Consider the following 26,767-nt stretch of genomic DNA (forward strand, 5'->3'; position numbering starts at 1 on the left):
GGGATGAGATGTCACTAAGAAGAGTAGAACTCCAAATTGACAATTCAAAGGCCATACTTACACACAAAGAGAAATAAATCAAAAAAATAGCTTTATTTTTTAAACACAGAAAGCACAAGAGTGTGGGTGCAATATAAGTGGGTAAGCATTAAAGGTGGTGTCAGTAGTGGGTTCGTATGACACTGACAATCTACACCAGTGAATGGCACCACCCAACTGCTGCATGTCATTCTGAAAAATGCAGTAGGACAGGCACCCCCTACCTATCACACATCTACTGCCACTTGCTTATTCAGTCTGTATCAGCCAAAAATTAGGAGTGTTTGTCATTCTACTGGTATTACAGAGGGGATTAGGCAATTTGACAGTTTTTAGTTAGTGTAAAATAAGGTCTTTTGTACTTTTATAAGCAACACAGATTGTACCTTTCTTGTCATATACGTCTTGAGAGGCATAACAGACACGTTCTGAATCTTTAGTCTTTCAGATGGCTTATCTGCCACCAGCACTTTCTCACACTAAACAAAAAAATTTGTTTTGTCTCAAAAAATCATTCCGGGAAAAGCAATTTTGACCCAAGGACTGAATGCTGAAAACCACAGAAGTAAAGAGACCATGCACATCAGCACAACACAGTAATTGCTCAGCTGTTTTCTTGTTTTTGTTTTACATGATTTCGCAGGATATTATTCTAAACCTGTGGAGTTCAGGAAATAGCATGTACTCTATTCCATTCATAAATAACTGAAAACAAACCAACAGGAACTTTGACAACTTTAAATCCTTAAAAAAAAACATGCAGCAGAATTTAAAATTAATTCTCAGGAACATAACATGGACGTAAGTATCACTGAAAGGCCTAATACCTATGGCTATTAGGATCCATAAGTGGAACCTATCACTTTCCCATAAGATGCTTATTTTTAGAAAAGGGAATAATTCACTGCAATCCTTTTACTGGTTTGTTCAGAGATAGTTAGGCAATATACAACTCATCAACCTGAAGCAGCATTAAACACACCATCTGTAGTTCTTTAAAAACTTTGACAGATGACAGTTATACTTACTGTCATACAACTTTGTATTCCTAATACACATCCCTCCAACACCCAGCAAAGTTCCACCATCTACCAGCCAGTTCCGCAAAAGGATGGATTTTCACAATATATAGGAAATACATTTGCAAATTACCAAAAGCTAATCAAAAAGAATATTTTCAGAGCACTTAAAACCTAATGCAAATTTACAATTGAAGGCTGTTCATTTAATGTTTAAGTGAATGAGGTTTTCCCCTCAAAAGCTTAAGTTAATGCTTGTTTAGATAGATATAGGTAATTTATAAATCAGACTGGTAAGATCTGGCCTTGTGCTTAAGGCTCTGTGCAGCTCTGCAACAATTATGCTTTAAAATAAAAAAATCCTTAGAATTTCTACACTAATTTCAATGGAACCATTAAAGAGGAGGTGTATAAATATATAAAAATGTCAATTCACAGAAAAGAAAAAGGTATTTTTCCAGAAAGCTTACTTATAGAAATTTAAAATTAAAAGCCTCAGAATAAAGGCTTAGCTTACCCATCTGTAATATGGCACTGCAAGGATCTTTATAAATATTTCTGTTCTATTTCCATTTCTGAAAGATCTCTTGACAACAATGAAAACAGGTCTTGGCCTTTTCTTTCCCAATAGACTATATCCAAAAACCCCCAACCTGTATTCTAATTAATTGAATAATTTATGATGCATCAGAAGACAATGAATTTTGGGGCAGCTTAACAAACGCTCACATCTACAAGCCTACAGCACTGAGATTTTGATCTTCTTTCAAATTTTACCTTTCATACGACATCATTCTAAGATCATAAATTACATAATTACAAGAATCAACCACTGCAAGTTAGAGACCCAGCCCATTATACTGAATTGTCAAATTAAATTTATGATGAACCATTCGTTGGAGCTGCAAGATAAAGTCTCTCCCTCAAAATTCCTACAAATAGCAAGAATGATCTGTCACTTTTGCTGTCCTCCAAATCAAGTGCTAATATAGATAAACTATAAAGAATTCAAACTGGAATTCTTCCCCAGTCTGAAATCCTTGCATTATTACCTGCTCCCCAAGGAGTGGTGGGGGACATACACACTAAATATCCTTTTGTTTCAGCATTCTTGAAACACAGACTAAAAAGAACTCAGCCTTCATTATGCTGCCATATGTAGGCAACAGTGACAATAAAACACGCAGTTTTCATGTATTCAGATTAAAAAAACCTTGTATAACACTTTTACCTTCTTTTGATAGTCATGTATTTGAAATTAGCTTTTCCTTAATAAGTATTTCTAGACCATAAGGGAGTCTTTGAAATATTCCCAATGCAACTCCAGAATTCATAACATTAGTTATAAAGATATTTTTCCTTACTAATATAAGAATAAATTACAGGACGAATGCTGCTATTCCTAAATGAAAAGCAGAAAATACCAAGAACTGCAGTGTTCCTATCGCCAGCTTCTGAATCACATCGACATTACAGAGCCTCATATATACTTTCCATACTTAACAGCGGTTTTCTTCACATCACTGCAGAAGTGTTTCAGTACAAGAGATGAGTATGTTATTAGTCAGTTTTATAATGCATACAATAGAGTACTTAACACTGTAAAATAATATATAACTAATAAGAATGAAGTCCATACTCTAAAAGCACTAGGTAAAAATGCAATTATGTTGCACGATGAAAACAACTGGTAAACTTCTGCCCAATTACAATATTACACATTACCTAATTACCACATTCCTTTTTTTTTTTTCCCCCTGGCAAAGATAAAGAGGTATTGGGATAATATTGAATTACTACTTTAAGACAAAAGTTGCAATTTTTAAGGGCTCTGGCATGAGCCACTTAAATGCAGTAAAGTAAATACCATTATTTACATATTTTTTAATTATATGTCTTTATTGTTAAAAAATTGTAGTTCATAAAGTTATCCTTCAGTTTTGAAGTAATTCACGTGTCTTGCATTTTTTCTCATCTAGAAATAACAGACTTAATTAAATTACCTCTGGTATCCCCAGTTTTCTACACGCATCCAGAAAGTTCTCCACATTTCTCCTGCATTTGGCCATGCTAAGTTTAGGCTGTAAACCCAAGAAAAAACAGTTTATGACAAAAGAAGTCAAAAACATTCACTCAGGCAATTCACCTATTGCATTATTCTTGTATTGATGCACTATTTTTGTTTTTTTCCTGAAAACAATGCATAAAATTCTGCTCAATTTTTTTTCTACTGCTCTAAAAACATCATGACTACAAATACAATCTGAGTACCTAAGTTGTGGATGCCATGTACTTTTACCTATTAAAGTCACCAGCACATTTAGTTCTCCACTTGTTCACATCCAGCTTATGAGGTTCTAACGCCTGACTCTTACAATAATTTGTGATAGACAACATGGATTTTCCGGACAGTAAGTAAACTGATGAAGGATTTTAACATACATCATGAAGAACAAACTTAACTGTAATTAATAGGCTCTTTTGAATTTTTTTTACCTAGTCACAAATGTATAGTAGCTATAAACAATTTTAGTGTCTCTGAAGGAGAAATTTCCTATTACTGTAAAACTTCAAATACATCCATAATTTGTCTCAGTCAGGACTAATTTACCAAATACTTACACAAATATCATGTTACTAAAAAAAAAACCCTAAACAAACTCAATATTCTACTTTTTCAATGCAAGATGTGAAACAACGGTAATTCCAGAATATCCACTAAAACCAAGAATTCACTATAATAGCAGGGACTTTAAAGAACTCATTTTCTAGGTTAAAGTAATTTCAAAGCTGTTTCAAGCAAGAGATCATCATCAATATAAAGTCGAAAAAAAGTGAAATTTGATTAAATATATTTGTTTTTTCTTACAAAAAACACCAGAATATTTTTATCAATTTAAAAAAAAAAAAAAATCAGCAACAAAACTTAAATTTTTGCTCCAGAAATTCAGGTTTGCATGTTTTTTGTGTCCTTGATTCAGCTGGGATAGAGTTAATTTTCTTGTTAGTAGCTGGTGCAGTGCTGTGTTTTGGATTTGGTGTGGGATCAATGTTGATAGGAGGACACTGATGTTTTTAGTTGTTGCTGGGTCAAGTCAAGGACTCTTTAGTTTCTTAGGCCCTGCCAGTGAGAAGTATGAAGGGGCACAAACAATTGAGAGGGACACAGCCAGGGCAACTGATCTGAACTAGCCAAAGGGATATTCTGTACCATGGACGTCATGCCGAGTATTTAAGCTGGGGGAAGGAGGAGGAAGGGAGGCACATTCAGCATGATGGTGTTCGTCTTCCCAAATACTGGTTATGCATGACAGAGCCCTGATGCCCTGGGGATGTGTGAACACCTGCCTGCCAAAACTAGTGAATGAATTCCTTGTTTTGATTTGCTTGCATGCACGGCTTTTGCTTTACCTATTAAACTGTCTTTATCTCAACCTACAAGTTTTCTCACTTTTACTCTTCTGATCCTCTCCACCACCACACTGTATGGGGAGGGTGTGAGCAGCTGTGTGGTGCTTAGTTGCCAGCCAGAGTTAAACCACAACATTTGGCAATATCTTATTTTTACTAAAGAGAGAAGTAATTTAAAATCTAGCAACAGCAAAAGAAACTCAACTAAGACCATCTGATAAAACATCTTTTACTTAGTATCTGTCTTCTTGGAAGTTCTTATAGATTGCCTCTGAAATCCACATGCTATTTCTGAGAATCAAGTATTAGGCTGTACACGGCAAATTATTGCCAAACATGTACATTAAAAAAGAAAAAAGAAAAATACAAAAGGCAGGTAGTCTAAAACCATACAAAACCTCTTCAGAACCAGAATGGTATCAGAAATCTGGAACAGTGATCTGTCCAAGAAAAAGACATCGATAAACAGAGAAGATACTAAGAAAACAGAGTTTCAAGAAATGCGCACACACAGATTACATCAATTTTATGTCTTGAAATCACCAGATCCTTAGGCTTGGCAAGCCAATATTAAATCACTACAGTGCATATTTCTAATCCGTTCTGTCTGCAGGTAAAAGGAATAATTTCCACATTTAACCCAACAGGAAGAATATGCTAAGAAGTGCTGTAAGTGCTTTAGTAACATGACACCTGCTAAGCCAGACATTGCTAAAGTTAACCTCATATTTTTTCAATCAACAAACAAGGGGCTAATTTTCTTTTAAAAAGGGTCTCCTAGGATAAAATCTTGCAATCATAGTTCTGTACTGTACTGAACAAAAAGGCCATTATGAAAAAAATCTGAACTGTTGCTAGATCAGAGAAAGGCAGGATGATTTTATTCACTTATACATGTGTGTGCGTACATACATACACTCTACATATATGCAAAATAAGACGTATAAATTAATGAACATTAGAATTTGTAATGTAAATGTTGCCCCTAACAGCAAAGAATATTCATTGAACAGCAACCTGCTTTCTGTAACCAAATATAATTTGGCAATGAAACAGTAATTTTTTAAACATTCCTCCCCCCCAACCCAATGCAGCAAGAAACATCCAACTCACTACTGCTGGTGAAGGTACATGAATACTTCCGACAGACCGAGGACGGACGTGATTTACTAAATGGCAAAGAACTACACCATCCATCAGAGCAGACCCCAAGTCTTCAGGCAAACAAATCTTTAGTCTTGTTTCAATGTTCTGCAAATGAAGAACACATGCACACTTTAATACACAAATGGATGAAGGGGAAAGAAAAGGGAATACATATCCTCATCTTCTCCTATGCTGTAGTGTAGACACAGCGCCAGTTTTGGAGTCTGGTTTACCAAGCAACACACTTTCTTTACATAACTTATTCTTTCAAAACTAAAAACCAACCTCCTCTGCACTATTGATCACTGAATTATGTAAACTTCTTCAAAAGAACACAACACTTCAAATGCTGCTGTCATAACATGCGGGGTTTTTTTATATACACATAGAAAAACACATATGCATGCAATTAGCCATGTGATTCCGCTACATGTGGCTCCTTCCTTTCACCATTCTCCCAAGTCTTCTACTTAGCCTTCTCAAAATTTCTTTGAATCAGAACTACTTTGTGTGAATCACTGTACAAGCAGAGAATAAAAGGCAATCTTTCCCTAGTAGCTTAAAAATTACTTAGGAAGCACTAGGGTGATCAGAATGAATTTCTGGATACCCGTTAAGTAAAACTGAAGTCTCACTGAAAATAATTTGATATTGCAAAATAAAACACTTTGAAAATATTTGAGAATCTTCCATAAAAAACACCTACAGTACAATTGTTACATATGATGAGTTTCCTAAACTGTGCTCCAATCTTGAAAACATTCCAACACTATACTTAGATATAACTCTTAGGTTAACTCTCAGAGGCAATAACTTCCATTATCTTAAATAGGTATTTCTTATTCCTAGTTGGACCTCCGTAATGTCATTACTCTCTATTAATATATTACTGCAATCTATGCTGGGTGATTTAGACAAAAATAGATTATTATCATTAGAATCAAGGGAGAATGTAGGTTGGAAGGGATTTTTGAAGATCACCTGGTCTAACAAATTGGAAGTGAGATCAGAGCTTTGGTTAGTTAAGTTCTGGATATCTCCAAGAAAGGGAGAACCCACAATATCTCTAGGCAACCTTATTCAGTATTTTACCACCCTTATTGCGAAGAATTTTCTCCTTATAGCTACTTGAAATTTATGTCTCTGAAATCTGTGCCACTGCCTCTCATTTTTCACTGTGCATCTTTGAAAAGCCTGGCTTCATCTTCCCTATTACTACCGTTCAAGGCAGCTGAGGACAGTTACATGATATTCCAAGCACTCTCTTCTCCAAGCTAAAGAAATCCAGCTCTTATTTCTTCCTTATAGATCCTTTGTTTGGGTGCCCTCACCATGAAGCAGCTTCCACAGAACTCACACTGGAGTTTCATTATATTTTCCCAGTTTTTCTCCTACTAGGCACACTACTCAAGTACTCACATGTATGGTCTCACAAGTGCCAGACGGGCAAGTGCATCACGTGCACTAATACAATGTTTTGTTTTCACCTTGGATTAATTCATAAATTAGAAACCATTTTTGGTATATGAGATATGTACAGAAAGAATTCATTTTGAGACTTTCCCCCACATCTGTTACAAACAGGTTTATAGAAATTAATGAATTAAAGTGCAGCTACAACACTAGTTCTATGTAATTTCCTGTTGGAGTTCATGGTTTGAAACTAGGTTTAATTAAAATGAAAGACTTCAAGAAGTGGATCAATTCTCTTTCAATTTCATCACCATTGAAGAACTGCTCTCTTTTTCAAAAATCATTCACACTGCAGCAGCAAATCGCTTCACTTAGCATGTCAGAACTATTGAATGTTTACCCTTTGAGTGGCAAAAATCAACCAGTATTTCTTGCTAGACTCTATTGCTCAAGTGTAAGTGGCAAATGACTCTAGAAATGACAACTGTCTGAAGTGACCGTGGACGTATACAAAATCAAATAGTGTAAAAATAAGTATGTCTCTGAAGCAAAAAGTTTTATGAAATGGAACATTTTCTGTAAAAACACATCATTCTAAAGAAAAGGGGGGAACGTATGGAAGAAACACCAATGTTCTCACAATATATGGCTCATGTGAAGCACTTGAGCTAAAGGTAATGGTGCATTTCAATTTCTAAATAAGGAGCCCAAGTACTGTAATAGTTCTTCCTTCTCGTTTAGCGCCCAGCTTGGTTAAAGATGCAGATTTTGTGGAGTCTCACTTAATTCTAACATACCATGAAACAATTCAAAAGGAAAATATACTAACAGATGGATAGGTTTATTCAGTAAGTATGAATTTAATGACTTGCGTGTTCTGAGCTATCTGCTTGTACAGTACATAATGAGATGTCCTGGAGATTACTTCTCTCACTAAAGGACCTGGCATACCAGAGTGAAATTTATCAATTCAAAAAAACCTCACTATGTGCTTCCAGACAGGGTCAATCTTCTAGTTCTTACCACCACTCCTTGACTTGTAATCAACCCCTTCTCACAAGAGACAACAGAACTTTAATTTCAGGACACCATGCTTCAGGGTAAGGGCAAAGGACAACAGTGCACAGAACTGAAGGTCAGTAACACGTTAAGCCAGTATTACTGGTAATACCTAATACTAATACGGTGTAGAAAGATCCTTATTAAGTCTCCATTATCATGCCTGATACGGTGAATAACCTTGTTCTGCTGTTCACTGTGAGGATTGACTGAACTAATGCACAAGACAGGAACCTCGAGGACACTATTTTTTTAGAAACAATTACTTGGGGACTTGCTACATACTTGTGGCAACTTAAATGTAAAAAGCTGCATTGACGGTTCCGACTAGACTACACTCAGATGAACTACATCATAGTGCAGTTTATTACTGCTACTTCTATTTTCTTCTCTGTTACCAGTAAGTCTCTCTCATCTAATTCCTGTATCTCGCCCCTTTAGCATCTTCCAAGTTTAGAATTGGAAATATACTACATTCAGATAATTATGTTGAATCTTCAACAAGATCTGTTCTGTTCAAAAATTCAGCAAGACGAATTAAGATTAATCTAGACTTAAAACAGGTGATGGCAGGAGGTAATAAAATAGAGATCTAAAACTCCTCATAGTTCTATATTAAATGAACCACTTTTTAAATGCTATTGGTAAGGAGGAAAAAAGTGAAACCTCCTGCTTCAAAATTAAAGAATAAAATACACATTAAAGTAAATTAATAATTTTGTAATTAGTTATTCCATGAAGCTAATGACATAAGAGTTAATCATCTTGTAATTTGGTTACAATATCAAAGTCACCTACCACACCTTCAGGATTTGTACTGCATTTAGGAGTGCAACAATACCATTTCTTCTGTTGGTAACATGACATAACTGGAAACCTTGACAGGTTCAGGCTCGCAACACACCTTGCAGCAAAAGTTGTCTTTTTTTTTTTTTCCTTTCTTTTTGACTCAAACAGGTTTCACACAAACAGTACTACCTACATATTAGCTGTGTAATATAGACCCTATGCAACGACATGCAGCAATTTTTGCATTAGGCTTTGGCTTCTATATTCAAGATAATGTACCAGGAAACCATCTTGTATATTCTTCAAGTGGTGAAATATTCATTTCATTTCTAAGAAAGCTGTTTCAAGCATTAGCCATCTGCTTTTTAAAAAAAAAGTTTCTAACTTCAGCTTTAACTAATAAATTTCATTATACCTTTTACTTGCTGTACTGAAGACTTCTCCAGCTGTTTGGAAACAATTTCTAGACCTCTCCATCTTTTAAGTGATCACTTCATTGCTTCTGATAAAATTAAATAAATTGCTAATTCCACCAGTGCAAGACATGCTGTTTAACTGTATGTCATTCAGGTAACTGCCATTATTATTTCCCATTTTTACAAAACCTTTCCTGAAGTACAGACATCTGACAGTGATAAAGCACTTCAGGAATAGTCTCATCAATGTGATTTGCAGAAGTAAAAAAGGTTAAATGAGGCAGTATAATATTCTCCTACTTAGACAACTTTCCAAAATAAAAATTAAAAAATACATTCCATTAGCACAAATGAATTCTACCAACACTCACATACCTCACGCAGCTGTTCCACAAGCTCTCTCTCTTCTCTCATCTGCTCCATTTTCCTTCGAATTGTAAATTGTGGGTCTATTGATTCCAAATTCCTTTGTGGTCTTAAGAACACTATGATTTAAAAAAAAAAAAAAAAAAAAGACAGACTTTAGTTTAAAAACTAACACCTTGACTTATTAATTTCTAAATGAAGCAAAATACTTAGGCACTGCCTCCAGAAAAAAATGTTAGAAAATTTTTCTGTCCTCAGAAGGACAGAAAAATCTGATCTGAGATTTTTTTAGATACTGCTCTGACTGGCATCCTGAACCATCAATGGAATAGATAATTTTTCAACCAAATCAAAACCTCAACCAGCAAGTTTTGTTAGATGATTAAGCACCAGCACTGTCCCTTAGAGATTCTGATCTGTACAAAACTTAGTGTGTAACATGGCAGGAAACACCTCTTTTTAAGTAGAACCCTCTCCTACAAGATGCTGAATTGTGCAACAAGCTGTGACAAGCATCTTCCAACACAGGACAAACTGCTTACTGGAGAAGGTTATATTAAAAAAACAAAAAACACCCCAAACCACCCACCAAAGACCAATGTAAAAGTTGTATTGCAAATGCAGCATTGCACAAACTATTCACAATACTCCCTCCCAACCATCCTGGAGACTGTATCACTTCGCCCACATATAGGTCCTTGAAAGTTACATGAAATCTCTGCATATATACACCTCTACGCTTCCTGTTTGGGTTTTTTTTGTTTTTGGTTTTTTTTTTTTTGTGATCAATGACTGTTTTGAATGATTCAGGGAGGAAAAGATGTATACTAAAAAGCAACTGTCACCTGTTTGCCACTTTGTTTGCCATTTTGTTTCCCAAAAATGCCACTGTCACCTGTGTGGCACTCAAATTATAGGCCAACTTGATTATTAGGGAAAATGATACCACTTAAAAGAAAGAAGTGTTTTGTATTACTACTATCCTGCCTCTCTCCTGAACGCAACGTAAAACCCTAAGTACCAATTAATGGAAAGTACAAAGCCTAGAAACCTCCATTTTTACATACAGCTACTGCTCAGTCTCAGTTTTGTTAATTTAAGGCCATTAAAGAAGAAGAGGATAATTTCTGGTTCAATAAATAACAGAATAGGAGAGAAGCCTTTTGTTTCCTAAAAGGCACATCAGAAAATTGGAAGTGTCTGAATTGCCAATGACACCTACTAGAGAGTAAAAAAAGATTAAGTACTCTTGACTGTAAGAAAGGTACACATGGGCATAATCACAGTAATTCAGATGTTCAATTAAAAACTGTGGCACATCAGGCATTTTATTGAGGTTGTGATTTGTGTAATAGGCTGAATTTTAAAAATCAGTCCTCAAAATATCTAACAAAATAAAACACTGAATCCTCGGTAGAAGGAAATTTCATCTACATTCTGATGAAAAGTAAACTGTTACTGAAGCCCTAGAATCAGTTCAGAGTCAACATACAAAACTGTACCCTCTGCCATCTCAGGCTCAGATAAACAAGATGAAGTTTCTGCACGAGAAAAGCTTTGAAGTCTCAGACAAGTCTAGTCACCAGAAATTGCACCTAACTGTATGCAGGTTAGTTAAGTAGCAAAATTAATAATATAAGCTACTTCTCTAACCAAAGGGACAGACATATACCACCTATGGCAGCTCAGCCAACAGGCAGCAGTTCTTTCCCTTATTTACTGAAAAGAGCTTAAGGCAACAAACTCCTTACACATCCTTAGGCTACTTATCTGAGGCACCAAGACAGAATAAACTATGGCCAGTTCCCAAACGTGCTTCCTTCTAATACTTGACTCACACAGTCATAGTTATAACTTTTCACAGACAACTGAAATCTACTACTGCTGCTAAATCAGTAATTTCAGGAAATGCCATATTAAAGGCTATTCGTTAAACAAAACTGCTTTTAAATAGAACACCTAAATATTACAGGTTTATGTTAATAAACTCTAACCTTCTTAATATCATCAGAAATCCCACTGGCAGAGTGGGAGAGTGTCCTGTAAAGAACATGCAGAACTGAGAACTACAGATACTGACTGCAGCTCAGTTCCCTTCTCCAGATGGACTGCGCAGCTTCACCAGTGCCACCATTCAGAAGCACCTACACACAGGTGCACACATCATAATAAAAACATTTTTTGACAAAGGTCAACTTTGCTGACCTCCCACACATAACTTGAGTGTAGCGGAGTCGTGCCTTCAGATTCAATAGGTCCGTATTTTATCTTTGGTTTTGGAGATGGCAAACTACAAGCTCCCAATAGAACTCTGTTCAAAAGCATGGTATATCAACAACTATGAGCTACTTAACATTTAGTACAGAGGCTATGACTGCACATACCCAAACACAAAGGTTGTTAACGGCTGTAACTGCTATTGTTATGAAGTATAACGATCTATATATCTGATTTAACCACACCATTTCAAAAGCATTACCTACTGATTTAGATAATTTAAAACTAATCAGTACATCGGTAAATTTCTGATGAAGGTACTTAAATATGGTGAAAATTAATTAACTAGAAATAGCTAAAATGTTATTTAATAAACTATATAGTAAAGTGTATAGTTTAGGACAGCTACAAGAACAACAAAGAAAATCAACTCCCAAGTTTTCAAAGTGCAGAAACTCTTTCCCAGGACTTCTATTAAATGCCAGAACTGTATTGTACTGAGTTAAAATTTCTGCATTAGCAACTCTGTAACAATTCACTGGAGACTGCTTCTAAATTTTTAAGAGATTAAATAAAAATCTCCTATTGCTTTTATTAAAAACCGTAGCTGCAACTTCTAGATTTTCATTTTAGAAATGGTTCATTGTATAACACTAATTGAGCTTTGGTGTCTCTCACAGATGAAATACCCAGATAAAACCATACTTGAAGAGTAACAGTAATTAAATTGTATTTAAATACCACTGTAGCTTTATTAGCAGCAGCAATATTTCAAAGGATTTCCTACAAAATCATTAGTTCATATTTATGTTCAATTTTGCAAGTATCAGAGAATTATTATGGACTTAAATTCAGTTTGGCCACACCTGTCTTTGCTTAGGCCTTTGCTAAGTCAATATGAATGTCCCAAGATCTTCCTTCCAATTTCAGACTACAACTGTTAATAAAAAGTAAGTAGCAACGTAACTTATGCAATTCCATTCACGAATGAGACAGACATTCCACCATGAGGAAAAAGACAGGCTAATCTCAAGGCTGCATGAAACTACAATTAAAAGTTTCTAAATAAAATAAGTTTAATTGATTAAAAAAAAACAAAACCAAAACACATACTCTCAAAAGCATTAGTTATAAAAGTTTCAGTTATATACTGAATTTAAAGGAAAATGTTCTAACACAGGGAGTTTTGGTAGTGCTGGGTATTGCTTGCTTCTCTGCACTCCACACTTTTTCCAGCAAGGGGAGCTCACACCTCACACAGCCCCGAAGGTCCAGGCTCTGCTCTCCACAAGTGTGTTTCTGCTTTTTGAACCCTTGGTGAGCCAAGGGTACTACATAATGCTTGTTCCAATATTATTTTTTTTTAAAAAAAAGTATTTTGTACAAGTCTCAACAAGTCAAATGGATAATAGCGAATAACACTGTATGTATTTAACATATCTCTGTCAAGGACAAACTCCCTCGTCAAAATTTTCATTTTTGTACTTACAGTGCACATAGGTCACTATTTATAGCACATCAAAGAATCCAGTGTCCAAAGTACTTAGTGTGACAACGTTATCCTTCAGGTAAGCAATAAAATTATTTAACCTGACTCTAAAAATAATAGACAAAAGACAGGCAGAGATGAAGTCAGGCTAAAAGTTTATGGTTAGATTTCTCTTTGTTCGATTTATTCAGTCCAAATTTAAGAGTGAAGTTGTTATACAGTATTTGCTAAACCAAAGCCTCCACAATGGTATGGACATTGGTCTTGGGAGACCTGTCTATTCCAAGCCTTATAACCTCCCAGAAATTCTAGACTTAGCCTCCACTGTTGCAAAGCTGATGCCAGATAGTTACATTAAAGATGATACGAAGTTAAGATGCTACATTGATGCATGGCTTTTCTACATCAAAGGCTACACCTATACTCGCAAGCCTGCACACATTAATACTGTGAACATTGCTTCCTGGTACAGTTTTGGTCAGTGCAAACCCACCTCTTTTCCACACAATGTCTAGGTATAGCTTGAGGAATAGCACAGGCAAAGGACATTACCTAAAGGTAGCTTAAATGCAGCCATCCTGTTTTGGAAAGTAAGAGTGCTTAGGTATGTGTTTGAATCATGCTCTGCCAACTAACCTCACCACCAGAGAATGGTCTTTGGTCCATTTTACTTCCTACCATAGGAAGATACACCTTAGATAAACTCTAAACAGAAAGGCAACAGTCTTGAATAAAAAAAAATTATAGTTGTAAAACCTGAATAAAAAAAAATATAGTTGTAAAAGCAGTTTTCTGTCTAACAGCCCAAGGTAACCACTAGTATTTGCATTTGGCTTAAGATTTGAATGGCATGAGACATTTATCTCTTCCAAATGCACAAGCACATGCTAGTCTGTACTGCTCGTTTTATTTAGAAGAACAAAACAATAGCAAATCCAGATTACAAATCAAATTCTGCACCAATAGAAGTACCTCTAGCTTTCTTTGTTAGAATATTCATCAGCGAAACATGAAGATGGCTTCATACCATCCTGAACTAAATTCAGTTTTTCCACTTACCATTATCACAATTCTTATATTCCATACGTATTTCCTTTACAAAGCCAATTCCTTACATACGCTGTCTTTTATGGGTTTATATACAAGAACACTCTGGCAACAGAAAGTACTGTCAAGTAATGGACTGAACTACGAATGCTGGTATTTATCATTCAAGATTTGTGGTCTTGGTTTCAATCTGATGCTTCTGACAGGTTCACTGACTTCTAATACCTAAACACCCTTGTAATTTAGGGCAACTGGAAGAACAAAAGTCCTACTTTAAAAAAAATAAATCATCTCCCTATCCAATAATTACAAACAGTTTAATTGTCTAGGGTCTGTTTCTTCCATCTGACATTTAAGTATTAATGCATTATAAGATCCTGATAGCCCAAACATGGCCAGCTTTGCATATTAAAGCCATGACTCAACAATGACACCCTGGAGAAAAATGAAACAAAAGCAGCAAAGTCCACTAAGGTACCTCGTCTTCACTACACATAGAGAAGTCTGACCGCTTACTAACAGATTCTGTCGGACAAAACCTACTATTTTTGCTTAGCTGATTGTTTCAGCTTTATTTCTTCAAGGATTTATCTTCTAATGAAGTTAGTTATGCATCTGCATCAAAAACTGCTGATGGGAGCAGGATATTTTCATTAACAGTCAGTACCTCTCAAAAAATAATAAATAAAAAAATGCAGAAAAGACAGCAGCAAAACTAATTGTTGTTTGAGTACAACTTTTATAAACGCTTGAAAATAAAGTAAGTAAATAAACCTATGTTGGAAATAGTTCTTGGAGCAGATGTCATGGGAAAAGTGTTTTTGCCAGACTTGAAAACAGTGACCCATGTCAGTCATTTAGTTTTAATAATATGTATTCTACAATAAATTAACATGCATCCTCTGAGGTGTTGAGTCTTATAAACATTCCCTCAAGAGTAGCATCTTTCATCCTTAGCCACATGGAGCATTTGCCATATATTCAGGTTTCTGGAAACAAAATTAAGTAAATTATATATGGAACACCTACCATTGTCACTGTCTCCTTCAGATGGGATACTGTAGCTAAAGTTGTCCCATGTTTGTGCCTGTGTAAGTGTGTTGAAGGAAATAGGAGAAAGACTGAGGGATGGGTCTGCTGGAGGGGAGTGACAGCCAGTCCAGCCACGGTGGTGTAAGGACCAGAGAAGGGATAAAAGTGGGCAGCAGCATTTCATATATGGCATTAGGATTGTATGGTAATGACAAAGATGTAATTCAAAGGTGATTAATATAAAATGTGTAATTTTTGAGAAAAGAATGAAAGATGGTGCAGAATAAAAAGAATGAAAAGTTATATGTTAGTACTTGCAAATCATACATTATATGCGCAGTTAAGGCTGTTAAGCTTAGCAAGTTCATTGTAACCATAGCCCTTCATACAACTTCTTTTCAACCAAGTTTTAAGAAAAAGTACCCACAGATTTTACATTATAGCTTGACAAAAAACCTTGACTCTGTGAATCAGGGGGTAAACATATCAGCTATGAAGTTCCGCAATGCAAAGTTCAGAGAATAAGAATTTTGGTATTTTTGGTAACCATGTAATATGAACACTTCCTCCCCCAAAGACAAGAAAATTTACACATCCATATAAAAATATTATTACATTACAACTTCCTAGTTGATTTTTATCAGTAGCAACTATATTATCCCTTGGACTCTCATTCTGTTGAAATATGTTCTGTAAGTACATGTACTACATTTTCTTTTTATTTAATTCACTTAATAGTACATGCAGCACTACTTTCATTTCTTGCTGACTCTCTCCAGCAATAAGTTCAAAGCTACAATGGGCCCCCCATCGAAGGAAAGTTCTGGTCCTCTGCAACTTTTACAGACTTTCCAGGGACAAGAAGTGACATACAAGAATTCCAAAGGATGATCCTGAGTCTGCACCATGAGCCTTGGCAAACCCGCACTGTAGACAGTCTTCTAACAAACATGAGTTCAGTAATGATCCAGCTGGGCTCCATAAAGCATGTAGAATTGCACATTTCTACAGAAGTTGCAACAGAGTCTGAAGACTATTCACCAGATGACTGTAAAACAGTCATCGCCAGATGACAGTTCATGACCATCCATCAACTCATTATGGAGCTCAACTTGCACAGCAATACAGTCCCTATTCTCCATCCATTCTGCCTTTTCTCCTTCAACCAGTCATGACAACACCTCTTACTTGTTCCTCAAATCTTTCAGCAGACATTTTTATTCCTTTCTCATCTACTCTGCATTTCTGTCTCCTGTCTTGATTGTGGCAAGGATTTCTGCCCAAACTTTCCTCAAGCCTCCATTCTACAGTGTTTCAGAACTGGACACCAACATCCTTAAAATCTCCTCCCTGCTTGTCTTCAGCACATCACCCATCCTTTCAAAGCTTCCCCCTGGTTTCCTATTTGCTGACACAGAATTTAAGCCTCTCTTTCTTTGCCCTTCACAATGATGTCACACCTTAATGAGATTTTCCTGTATCTGATCATGATGTTCCTTACCACTTCTGCCACAAAAATTATGAACTCACTCATTTCTTGGTTTCCTACACGTATTTCCATGTTTTATCTACTGAATCCCCCACACAAGCAACAAACTGATTATAAACTACCTCTACTCTAAATGCTAAGCCATAACCCTAAATCAATTTAAAATGACCATGTAGATAAAAAAAAAAATCAGCTAAAACCATTTAATATTAGGAGAAACTCCAAGGTAAAGTTTCAGTGAGCACAGAATGTCCCTATATTTTACCATTCCAAACTAATAATCATAAGGAACTTAATCACATGAACTTTCTCCTTCCCACAATTCTGGAAACTGTATTAACATGATAATTCAGACAGTGTGGTATAAAACTCCACCTTGAAATTTTCTTCACACTCAACAGTTCAAGAGTTCTCTCTCTTTAGCCATCATACCTTTTTCCAAAGCCAGCTTTTTACTGCTTCTGGCTATTGGGACACCAGGTCAGCTGAATCTGAGAGTCAGCACAACTTAAACTCTGAGCAAAGTAAACAGTGGGTAACAGAATACAGATTCATGGCAAATGATAAAAGTCTTTAATTATGCTGTCAATTAGGATTCACGTTATTTTCCAAAGTACACGGATAGTGCAGTTAGGGAAGGAAACAAATGGAAAGAGTAAATATCCAGATATTAGACATTAGACAAACACTGGGTTAATGAGTAAGATTATGCTAAGTAAACAGTTGCAAGGGAACAACTTTTGATTTCACAATACAAAGTGCTCTGCGATTTTGAGTTTTGTCAGTGCTGCTTTTAGCCTCTGAAAGTACAATATTTTCATTTTTCTGTATTGCTGTCACCTTGTTCAGCAGAAACTATGAAACATAGTGACCTCAAAATGGCACAGAACATAAGGAAAAATATTCTTGAGTACTGAAAGATGTATTAGTAGATGTTCAGGCTTGAAGGTCTGGCATATTAAAGATATTGTGGCAAGAACTTTGTAACACTCAGTTTCGACAATTAGCACCACAGAACATTTTAATCAATTCACGAGTCATGCACAAAGAGTTTAAATTTATTAACTATTTTGAGTCATTCTTTTCAGACAGCAAAAGACCTTCCCAAGGGCAAAACTATAGTTCTAATAAAATTTGTAATCATTGGTTCCTTTCAATTGTAATTTTTTAAGTTTTTCAAAATTAACATGAATTTGAGAAGCCCATACTCTATGAAAGTATTTAAAATACAGGAGGAAATATTCTGAAAAATTAAGAAATCCTCTCTGTTTTTACCTGCTACATAAAGATCAGACCCTTGAAAATAATCTGTCAAGACATCAAAACATATTCATTACCTTTCAAAGCATTTTCAAAGCATATCTGATGTCAGCCATCAGATACAAATTTTCCCAGTGTTTTGCCTAACTTTAAAATGAAAGAATAAAAGGACTTGCAGTCCTGAACACATAGCAGTATGTACTAGCACAGAAGTTTAAGCCACTGTGGTTTATCCTCTGGAAGCACTTCCATTTGTGTGTGTACTTCAAAAAACCTGGAATCCTTACTAGAAATCTAGAACTGTTTACTTTCACCCTTCCAAGAGACATAAATCATTATGAAACAACGACGGGGCAGAGGAGTGGTCAAATAGAAAGCAACATTCATTCAGAAGAGATGAAAATAAACACAGTGAACATAAACTCTCCCATTTCAGAAAGGTACAGTTGCATATATTTTCATTGAAAATTTGCCACTATTTTTTCCACAGATTGTGATGTACACTTAAGAGTGTTAGAACACTTTAATGTTCTTTTTATCTGGCACTTATATTTAAAAGATTTATAGAAGCAAGTAATTCAAATGTAAGCGCTAATCAAGTTAAATAGCTAAAACTCATTTTCAGTTAGTTTTAAAGTTTCCCCTAAGGCCATGAAGAACTTAAACTACAAACTGAGCTGAAAAACTTTCCTGGATCACAGAATTGCTGAACCCCTAGACTAGCTCAGCTCTAGGGCAATAAAGCAGTACATAATTAATAAGTTCAAATTCAGACAGCGGTAGGGTGGTTCAACTCACACCAAACCTGCACAAAGTTTTAAAGGAAATAACAGTGAAGAAACTAGAGACATAGCAAACTAACCAGCTTTAATGGGAAAAACATGCAGGATTTAAACATACCAGTATTTTTGGTCATGTACTACTTTTACATGTAAATTATTCTTGTATGTTAGCAAAACTAACTTTAATGCTACTTTTAAAGTAATTCCAGGGTGGGAGCAGGAGAGGGAACAACATGCAGCTTCACTACCCCTTTCCAAGGTTTCACTTTGTTACATTGCGCTGCACAGCTAATATAGTGTCTTTTTATCTGAGGTTGGACCTAAAGTTTTACTGTTGGCATATTCCCCTGTCTTACTGTGGTATAAATTTAAGGTAAAATGACTGAAACTGGATGTGATGAGGTGAAAGATTGTGCAGTAATGGCTCAAGCATGGTGACTCTTTAATGTATAACATGGAAAGGAAAATAAATTCAGGTTGAGTTTTCTGCAACAGCTGTAACCAAAATACACTATTGTATTGGCATTCTCAAAATGATTCAAATGTATGAATTTGAATTGGTACAATGGAGGAAATCAACAGCTTATAACCGATTGACTTGGGTATTCAAAGAGGCTATATACAGCTGCAACATAGTGAGGGGAAGAACTGTAGTAGTTGTGCACATTTGGTCTTTCATCATGCGACTTGGAGGATTTGTTGCAAAGGACTGCAACAACCATCGCAATCCAGTCTTACTAGAAATCCTCTAAAAAAAGATTCACTAGGGTATTTTGCCCTGACCTATTAGAGTAATTAAGTATAGGAAATCTTGGCACACTGATATACCAACATTCAGAAGCACATGTTAAACTAATGCTTGAACGAGAAGCCACAGTCTTGCATTCTCTTGCACAGCACTGGTTCCAGTCCCCGGCAGCAGATTTCATTGGCAGCTCAGCAGAACATAGGCTACATCCTGTGAAAGCTGCAACATGGCATGGGCCTCTGCCTTCACAAATCTTGCAGTAATACCATCGAGGAAAATGCTGCCACTGGACTGTGCAATATTACTCAATGGATTATTTTTTTTCCAAATCCTGAAAGGACTCATTTGCTCATCATTTAACCCACACTTTAAATATATAAGTAGCAACATATCTAAAGCACCCGGAGCATACAAGAATAGAGCCAGAGTTTAACAGTCCAACAAACTAAGAAATACAAGTGATCTGTCAAACTGTGAATCATAAATGCGTGAGAAATTTGAAAAATCCTTTTCATGAAACAAGGTTGGTTCAATACCATTTTATTTGCTTTTAAAACCTTTTCTTTAAAAAAAAGATATCTATGGGTACAATTTCTTAAACATTCAAATATGAAACTGCTGCCATTATTGCCAAGACATTTTGTTATGGAAACTACAAGCTTGTAGTGGTTTACCAGCATTTTATTAAAAGCATTTGTGGTGAATGAGATAAAACAGAATTACAGTGTTAGGATGCTGGAACATACTGAAAAACCTGCAGTTACTCTTCAAAGGTGATGTGAGATGACTTAACAACATTGACTACCTCAGCACAGAGAATATAAAAAGTGAGTTTAATTGTGTAGCTAATTGTTTTTAAAGGAAGTTGTTATCCAAGCCCTCAAATACATCTATAGGGTTTTTTTGTGAGAGGGGTTTTGGTTTGGGGGGGGGGGGGGGGGAATGTTGTTTGCTTGTTTGTTTTAAATAAACTGCTGCTTGATTAAAAGATTGATAGTTATGCAGATTTAGTGCACTGCAAATTCATTAAACTCAGCTGCTGGCTGAAGTAAACATCTAATCATCCTTACACAAGCATAACTACTGAAAAGCTCACTGCAATGAGCAATTTTCAGAGAAATGCATAAGCGTTTTCAAAAAGAGCCTAATTATTCACGTGTATTTATTCAGCAATATCTAAACTGTAAAGTAAAAATTGTATTTCAATTAGTATATGTCAGCACAGATGATATATATGCATATATGTGTAAAGTATGTGTATTTAAACACAGACACACATTTTTAAACATACATACATATAATTTTATAAAACATCTAATTATTCACAAGGATGAAAATTAATCCATATATAATGTGCCGAATACATATGTGTAACAAATTCAATCTATTAAAACCTATAACCTTAAAATATTCTAATCTTCTTTTAGCTGTTGTACAGAAAATGTTTCATTAGTGCCTTCTTAAGGGAAAAAAATACAGACATATATTAATAACACAGATGTAAAAAAAGAAAGAGCACATACAATATGGTTGATTTTCTTTCCCACATTACCTGAGCGTGGCTTCAGGCCAAAAGGGATCGTGGTGTTTGTAGTAGGAGACATTGTTGGACTTTTATCCTTGCTCTGTGTAATTCAAGAACATGAATCTAAGTAAGAGTAACATCCAGAAAATCTCAGCACAACTGACTATATAAAATGCAAAAGGTAACAATACTGCATGCTACAACTGTATCACCATAATCTGATCACAATATAGCCTCAAACCTATGACATTCTCTCTTTTTTTATTGCGTCCTATTCCTTTGCTGGAAAAGATGAGTTTCTGACCAAAGACTGCAAGATATTACCCCTAGCTATAAATAAGCTCAATTGTTTCTCAGTTTTCTCCCATGTAATCATTTGGTTCCATCAAATGTACATTTTTGTGGCATAGAACATTTAGAAAAACAAAGACATGTTTTTTCCTTAGTTATGTTTGTTTCTTTCACAGAATTAATTGCCATTCAGCATGGTATTTTCCATGCAACACTGAATTTCTAACTAAAAAGCAGAAGAGGACATTCAGCATTCACCTCAGAGCAATATAGCCTAGTTCAGGGTCAGGGGTGAACAGCTGCAGCAGGAGGAGTGGAGTGGTGGCATACAGGAGAACATGAGGTATAATCATACCACCAATGGTAACATAGGAAGAGTCCATAACCAAGCTCCATAATGGGAATCCTATTTAAAAAGTCATTCCTCAGGGAGCCAGAAACCACAGGAGTCCCATCACCAAGACTGGTAGAAGGTGGCTGGGTGGGTGCTCAAGAATTTACAAGATGCTCATACACAGTGCAGTGCAAAGGGAGAAGCTCTATTTCTGCACAGAAAATATAAAGATAAAAGATCTCCATAAGGAGCTCCCTACAGTTTCCTTTTTTGACCTTCTAAGATTTACACTGTGAAAGCAACAGAATCAGTAAAATCAGACTCCCCTCTGAAAACTAATCAAGAACATGACAACTGTGCAAAAAGAAATTTCGTTAAAACCAATAGAAAAAACTTCTGAAACAAGGAAGAGTCAAAAAAAGAAAATGTGGCAGAACAAACAAAATGTAAAAAAAATAAAATGTTTTATACTAAACTACATAACTCAGAAACAAGCTTATTAGAAAGTGTATTTCTATTCCCTGGTAAATCCTTACAACAACAAGAATAAACCACAGGCCAATTACTGATGAACTCAGTTATATTTTCTGTGATACTCAATTACATTCTTTGTTTAGTGTATGAACCATAGGCAGACCCATACGAACCAGGTAAAACCCGTAAGAGATAAACAAATGGCATTAGCATCTTACCTCATTGTGGGAGGTTTGCCCACTAGCATTCCAAACAATCAGATCATTCTGCATGTTTCGAAAAGGGGCAGGGAGAGGAAAAAAAATAATAAAATTCAGCAACTATATTAGTGGTACACCACAACAGGATATTTTATTCATGATACTCAGACATACATGAGTACTTAATTAATATTTTTTTCACTGAATCAATTTTCATGAATAATATTTTATTGCTAGATGAACAACATTCACAAAAACCTTGTGGAGATTACTCACACAGATTTGTCATTCATTTTTTAGTCTCAATCCTAACTGCATTTATAAGATGTTAACATATGTTGGTTCAAATGCAGTATCCAATTTTGTTTCACAGATTTTGTAATTGAACTATCACCAAGAGTTTAAGATGCAAATATAGATTTTTTAATATAGATTTGAAGAGAGAAGTATTCCGTAAGCAGCTCATTTTATAACTGCAATATAACATACCTTTTGTTACCACTTCTGCTATAGTTAAACTGGAAACATGTAAATCACGTTAACAACTACAAAATACAACCATTAATTCTGCATCAATCATAACTCAGCTGAAACACAGCTGGCATAAGTAAAACCAAATTATAATTCAATTCAAAATAATTTCCTTAGGCTCTTTTTTTTTTCTTTATCAATAACAAATGAAACAAAAGACAGCACTTGGAACACTTGGCGCCAACAGTCACCGAGCTTTCCAAAAGTTAACGAGATGGGATTACACTCATTTTACTTCATGACCTTTCTTGGCTCCTTTCCAAGCTTAAAAAAAATTCTTCAGCTTATTAATCTTATTCACCTGATCCCAGCCAGCTCTACCTGGGGACTTCCATGCTTGAGCACTCCTGTGCTCAGGGACTATGTTCTTGTGACAGACCTGCTAATTATTCCTATGTTGCAGGCCTAAACTCTCTCACAGCACGTAAATCACTAGTCAGAATTTTGAATTTACGCTAAATTGAATTGATTGAGTATCACAAGAAGTAACAGAAGTGCTTACTGTGCTACAGAGAATGTAGCATGATTTAAAAACTTGCCCTTGCAAGACATGTCTCAATTTCATGGAACACGCCTAGGGCTTTCACCTGCTAACAGTTCACATCAGACCCTCTGCAACTGTTTAGAAAGATTTCTTTTTTTCTTTTTAAAAGGTTCTTGAAAGTGAATCAGCAGTGTTCTTGTTAAACAGTTCATCAAAAGCGAGACCACACACAGTTTTGACAGTGAATTAACCTTATCTGTTAGTGTCAGCAATGTAGTAAGAACTGTTCCAAATAAAGTGTAGTAACCCCAACGTATGACAATATAACAAAAGAGATTAATCAACTCAATTTTTGTAAATTTGGTATTTTAAAGAAAAAAACAAAGACAAAATTAGGACTAACAGAATCACAATGATATCATAGGAATATTTGATGGTAATGATGATTATACTAAAAATATTTGAGAAGCATCAAGATAAACCAGATTCAGTCTATGTCTGGATAAGATAGACCATATTAAGGTACTACTAATTTAGACAGAACATATGTAATTTTGTTCTAAGAATCTTCTTGCAAGAGCAGCCACAAAAATCCCTCTACAAACAAGTTCTGAAGTAACAACATATGCATCAAATATTTATTTTTTAATAGTTATTTCTGGATCATTGCAATGTACACAACATTTAAGATATTTCTGAAACTAAAACTATCATCTCAACCCATATACAGTCTGTTTGCAACATTAAACATTAAAAATTAAAAATAGTGCTGTTAACAAAAACTTAGCAGCTTACATAACTATAACAGTATTTGGGGTGAGGGGTAAGAGGAATCAGGTGTTTCATTTTATTCAAGATCTAACTTTGAGATGACTTCTTTTTTTCCAGGGGCACACAGCCACTGCAACTATAGTAGTTTTTATTGGGAAAAAGAAAGACTTTTATCAGTTCCATTATATCAGGTTTTTTTCCTGAAAATTGGTCTTAACCATATTCCTGTTCACAGCCAAACCTTGAGATTCACGCTAAGGCAAAAAAACCCAGCCTCAATGGACCTAAGCCCACTATTATCTCCACGCACAAACTGAGAGAATGCAATGATCCGTTCCAAACGTTTCCACTTCTAATGCATCTAGACACCTCCATACCTGATTCAATGACCATTTTTCACCCTTTTCACAAGTTCTCCCTTCCGGCTTTGCTTTCTCCATAATCAGCTCCTTCCTCCTCTGAAATTCTAGTTCCTCTTCAGCATTTTCTCTCTGTAAGAAAAATAACTCTTTAGACTGTTTATCACTGGAATTTTTTATTTTTTTTTTTGGCATAACATTACCTCAGAAGTATTTCTTACAAATACTGTGATGAAAAGCAAAGTAGTAAGCAGACACTATATACTTGCAGTTCCAGTGCTAACAGGTAAATAAATGGCTTCATAAAGAATACCAGGTCCACCAGTCAGGATACAGATCAAATAATAAGCAGCATATATCACACTGTAAAACTCATACTTTATATACTCTCTGTAACTACAGTGACATGCTCTGGGAAAACAATAGTTTTTAGTGTACAAAAAATTTCTGTGTTATCCTTAATGAATGTACTCTTCTCCTACACCAGAACAGGAATATAGCGGGGTGGGATGGTAGATGAGTATGCATAACTGTGCTGTGAACTGGCATACATGAAAGTCACACACAAGGGAGAAAAAAAATGAAATGAAAAATTAACTGATAAACCCAGAAAAAAAATTTATATATACACATATAAAAAAATAAAAGCAGTTCCATAAAAACGTTTAAGAAGAATTAGTTTTGTCCTCCAGCCTACTAAATTTTTCCCTTTCCTACCTGGTAGATTAATAATTGATGAAATTGTTGGCTCATTTCCCATGTTTTCCCCCCAAATATTTTGTAATGATACACTCAACATACCTGACCAAGGGAAGACATCTCCATCTGCATTTGACTGCTATGTATAAAGATAAACAAATGCAAATATGTGATTCATTGTGTCAAAACTTGAATATGATGAATCTAACAAATGCATTATTTTTCTCTAAAAAAGGTAGATAAACACACTTTACTGTAGACTCCTGAAATTCTAAAGCTGTTGCTGGTTCCGTGGGATACAGATTCACACCACTGCTCTCTGAAATATCCATGCTTAATCTGCAAGGTTTGAAATAAAAATATTGCACTGGGGTATAGCTTTAGTAACCATTCTGTTCAGTATTTAATTTCAAACAAAAGGATATATGAAATACTTTATTCTTATGGTTCTAACCTGCTGAATGTTATATCTTAAGAACTTTCTGAAATGCCTCCTTATGCTTCACTGTCACCAGTTCAGTCAAAGCACTATTAATGCTTTAATCTGTGAAATGACACCTTGAGCAATGGCTTGTATCAAAACAAAATGACCTGTTTGCTACAAACAACCATGCCATTATCTAGCAGACTATGAAGTTCTATATCCAACCTCTAGCACCCTGTGCTCAAATAGAAGCCACAGCCCTGGTTAGATATCAACATTTAATTTACAGTGGATGAAAATAAAGCAGTACAACAATAAATTCACAACAGACAATGATCTGAAAGAAAGCAGTGAATATAGGAAAGGGAATATAGGAATGTGAAGCAAACATCTGAAAATACTGAAAAAGTTTGAGACTGAAATATTTTCCCTTTCGAGAACTGAAATGCTGCTTATGTGCACATAGGGTATGCAAATTTGAAACTCTGCAGAACACTAGGACAACAGTAACTGCACAAGCATTTTAAAAGTTTAATAATCAAATACATTAGCAAAAATAGCTCCAATTATAAATATAAATATATATATATCTATCTAAATGCTCTACACTGAGCTCTAGCCAGTGCACTAGGTGTGTCAGCATCACCTACTGTTTCAGCCCCTACAATGGTTTCTCTTTCTAACTCCTCAAAGGAGTGTGAGATAAGGATAATTCTGGCTAGCTAGTTATTTCAACTAGGTTATCCCAACTAGGTGATTAGAGTTATATTGATGCACAAAGGAAACCTCTTAGAAGAAAGTTATAATTTTTGACATGATCTAGGTTTAAGTTAAAAGCACATGAAAGCCTTTGTGCATCTTAAACTAAATAGCAATGGAAGCATTTAAATTCCTTTGTGGATCTGGATAGACAAAAACTATTCAGTATGAAAACCACAAGTTTGTCAGTCTGC

General features: G+C 35.4%; 1 protein-coding gene across 8 annotated transcripts in view; it reads right to left on the bottom strand.

Annotated features, from left to right (window-relative positions):
* The window catches only part of LRCH1 (leucine rich repeats and calponin homology domain containing 1), a 133,293-nt gene that overhangs the window by 17,046 nt on the left and 89,480 nt on the right, over positions 1–26,767 (bottom strand). For 3 of the 8 annotated variants that reach the window (XR_008731060.1, XR_003563162.2, XM_055702976.1), the window contains exons 12-19: positions 25,640–25,729; positions 25,493–25,529; positions 24,710–24,823; positions 22,565–22,612; positions 21,275–21,347; positions 9,668–9,777; positions 5,583–5,720; positions 3,062–3,139 (exon numbers count right to left, since the gene is read on the bottom strand). Coding sequence is in view for 2 of the 8 variants with exons in the window: in XM_055702976.1 (XP_055558951.1) it covers positions 3,062–3,139; positions 5,583–5,720; positions 9,668–9,777; positions 21,275–21,347; positions 22,565–22,612; positions 24,710–24,823; positions 25,493–25,529; positions 25,640–25,729 (688 nt within the window). In the remaining 6 variants the exon portion in view is untranslated. The remainder of the gene's footprint in view (positions 1–3,061; positions 3,140–5,582; positions 5,721–9,667; positions 9,778–21,274; positions 21,348–22,564; positions 22,613–24,709; positions 24,824–25,492; positions 25,530–25,639; positions 25,730–26,767) is intronic. The other 5 variants (XR_008731059.1, XR_008731057.1, XM_055702977.1 and 2 more) reach the window with 3 other exon arrangements.

This window comes from Falco cherrug, chromosome 2 (assembly GCF_023634085.1).
Source record: "Falco cherrug isolate bFalChe1 chromosome 2, bFalChe1.pri, whole genome shotgun sequence".
NCBI classification, from domain to species: Eukaryota; Metazoa; Chordata; class Aves; order Falconiformes; family Falconidae; genus Falco; species Falco cherrug.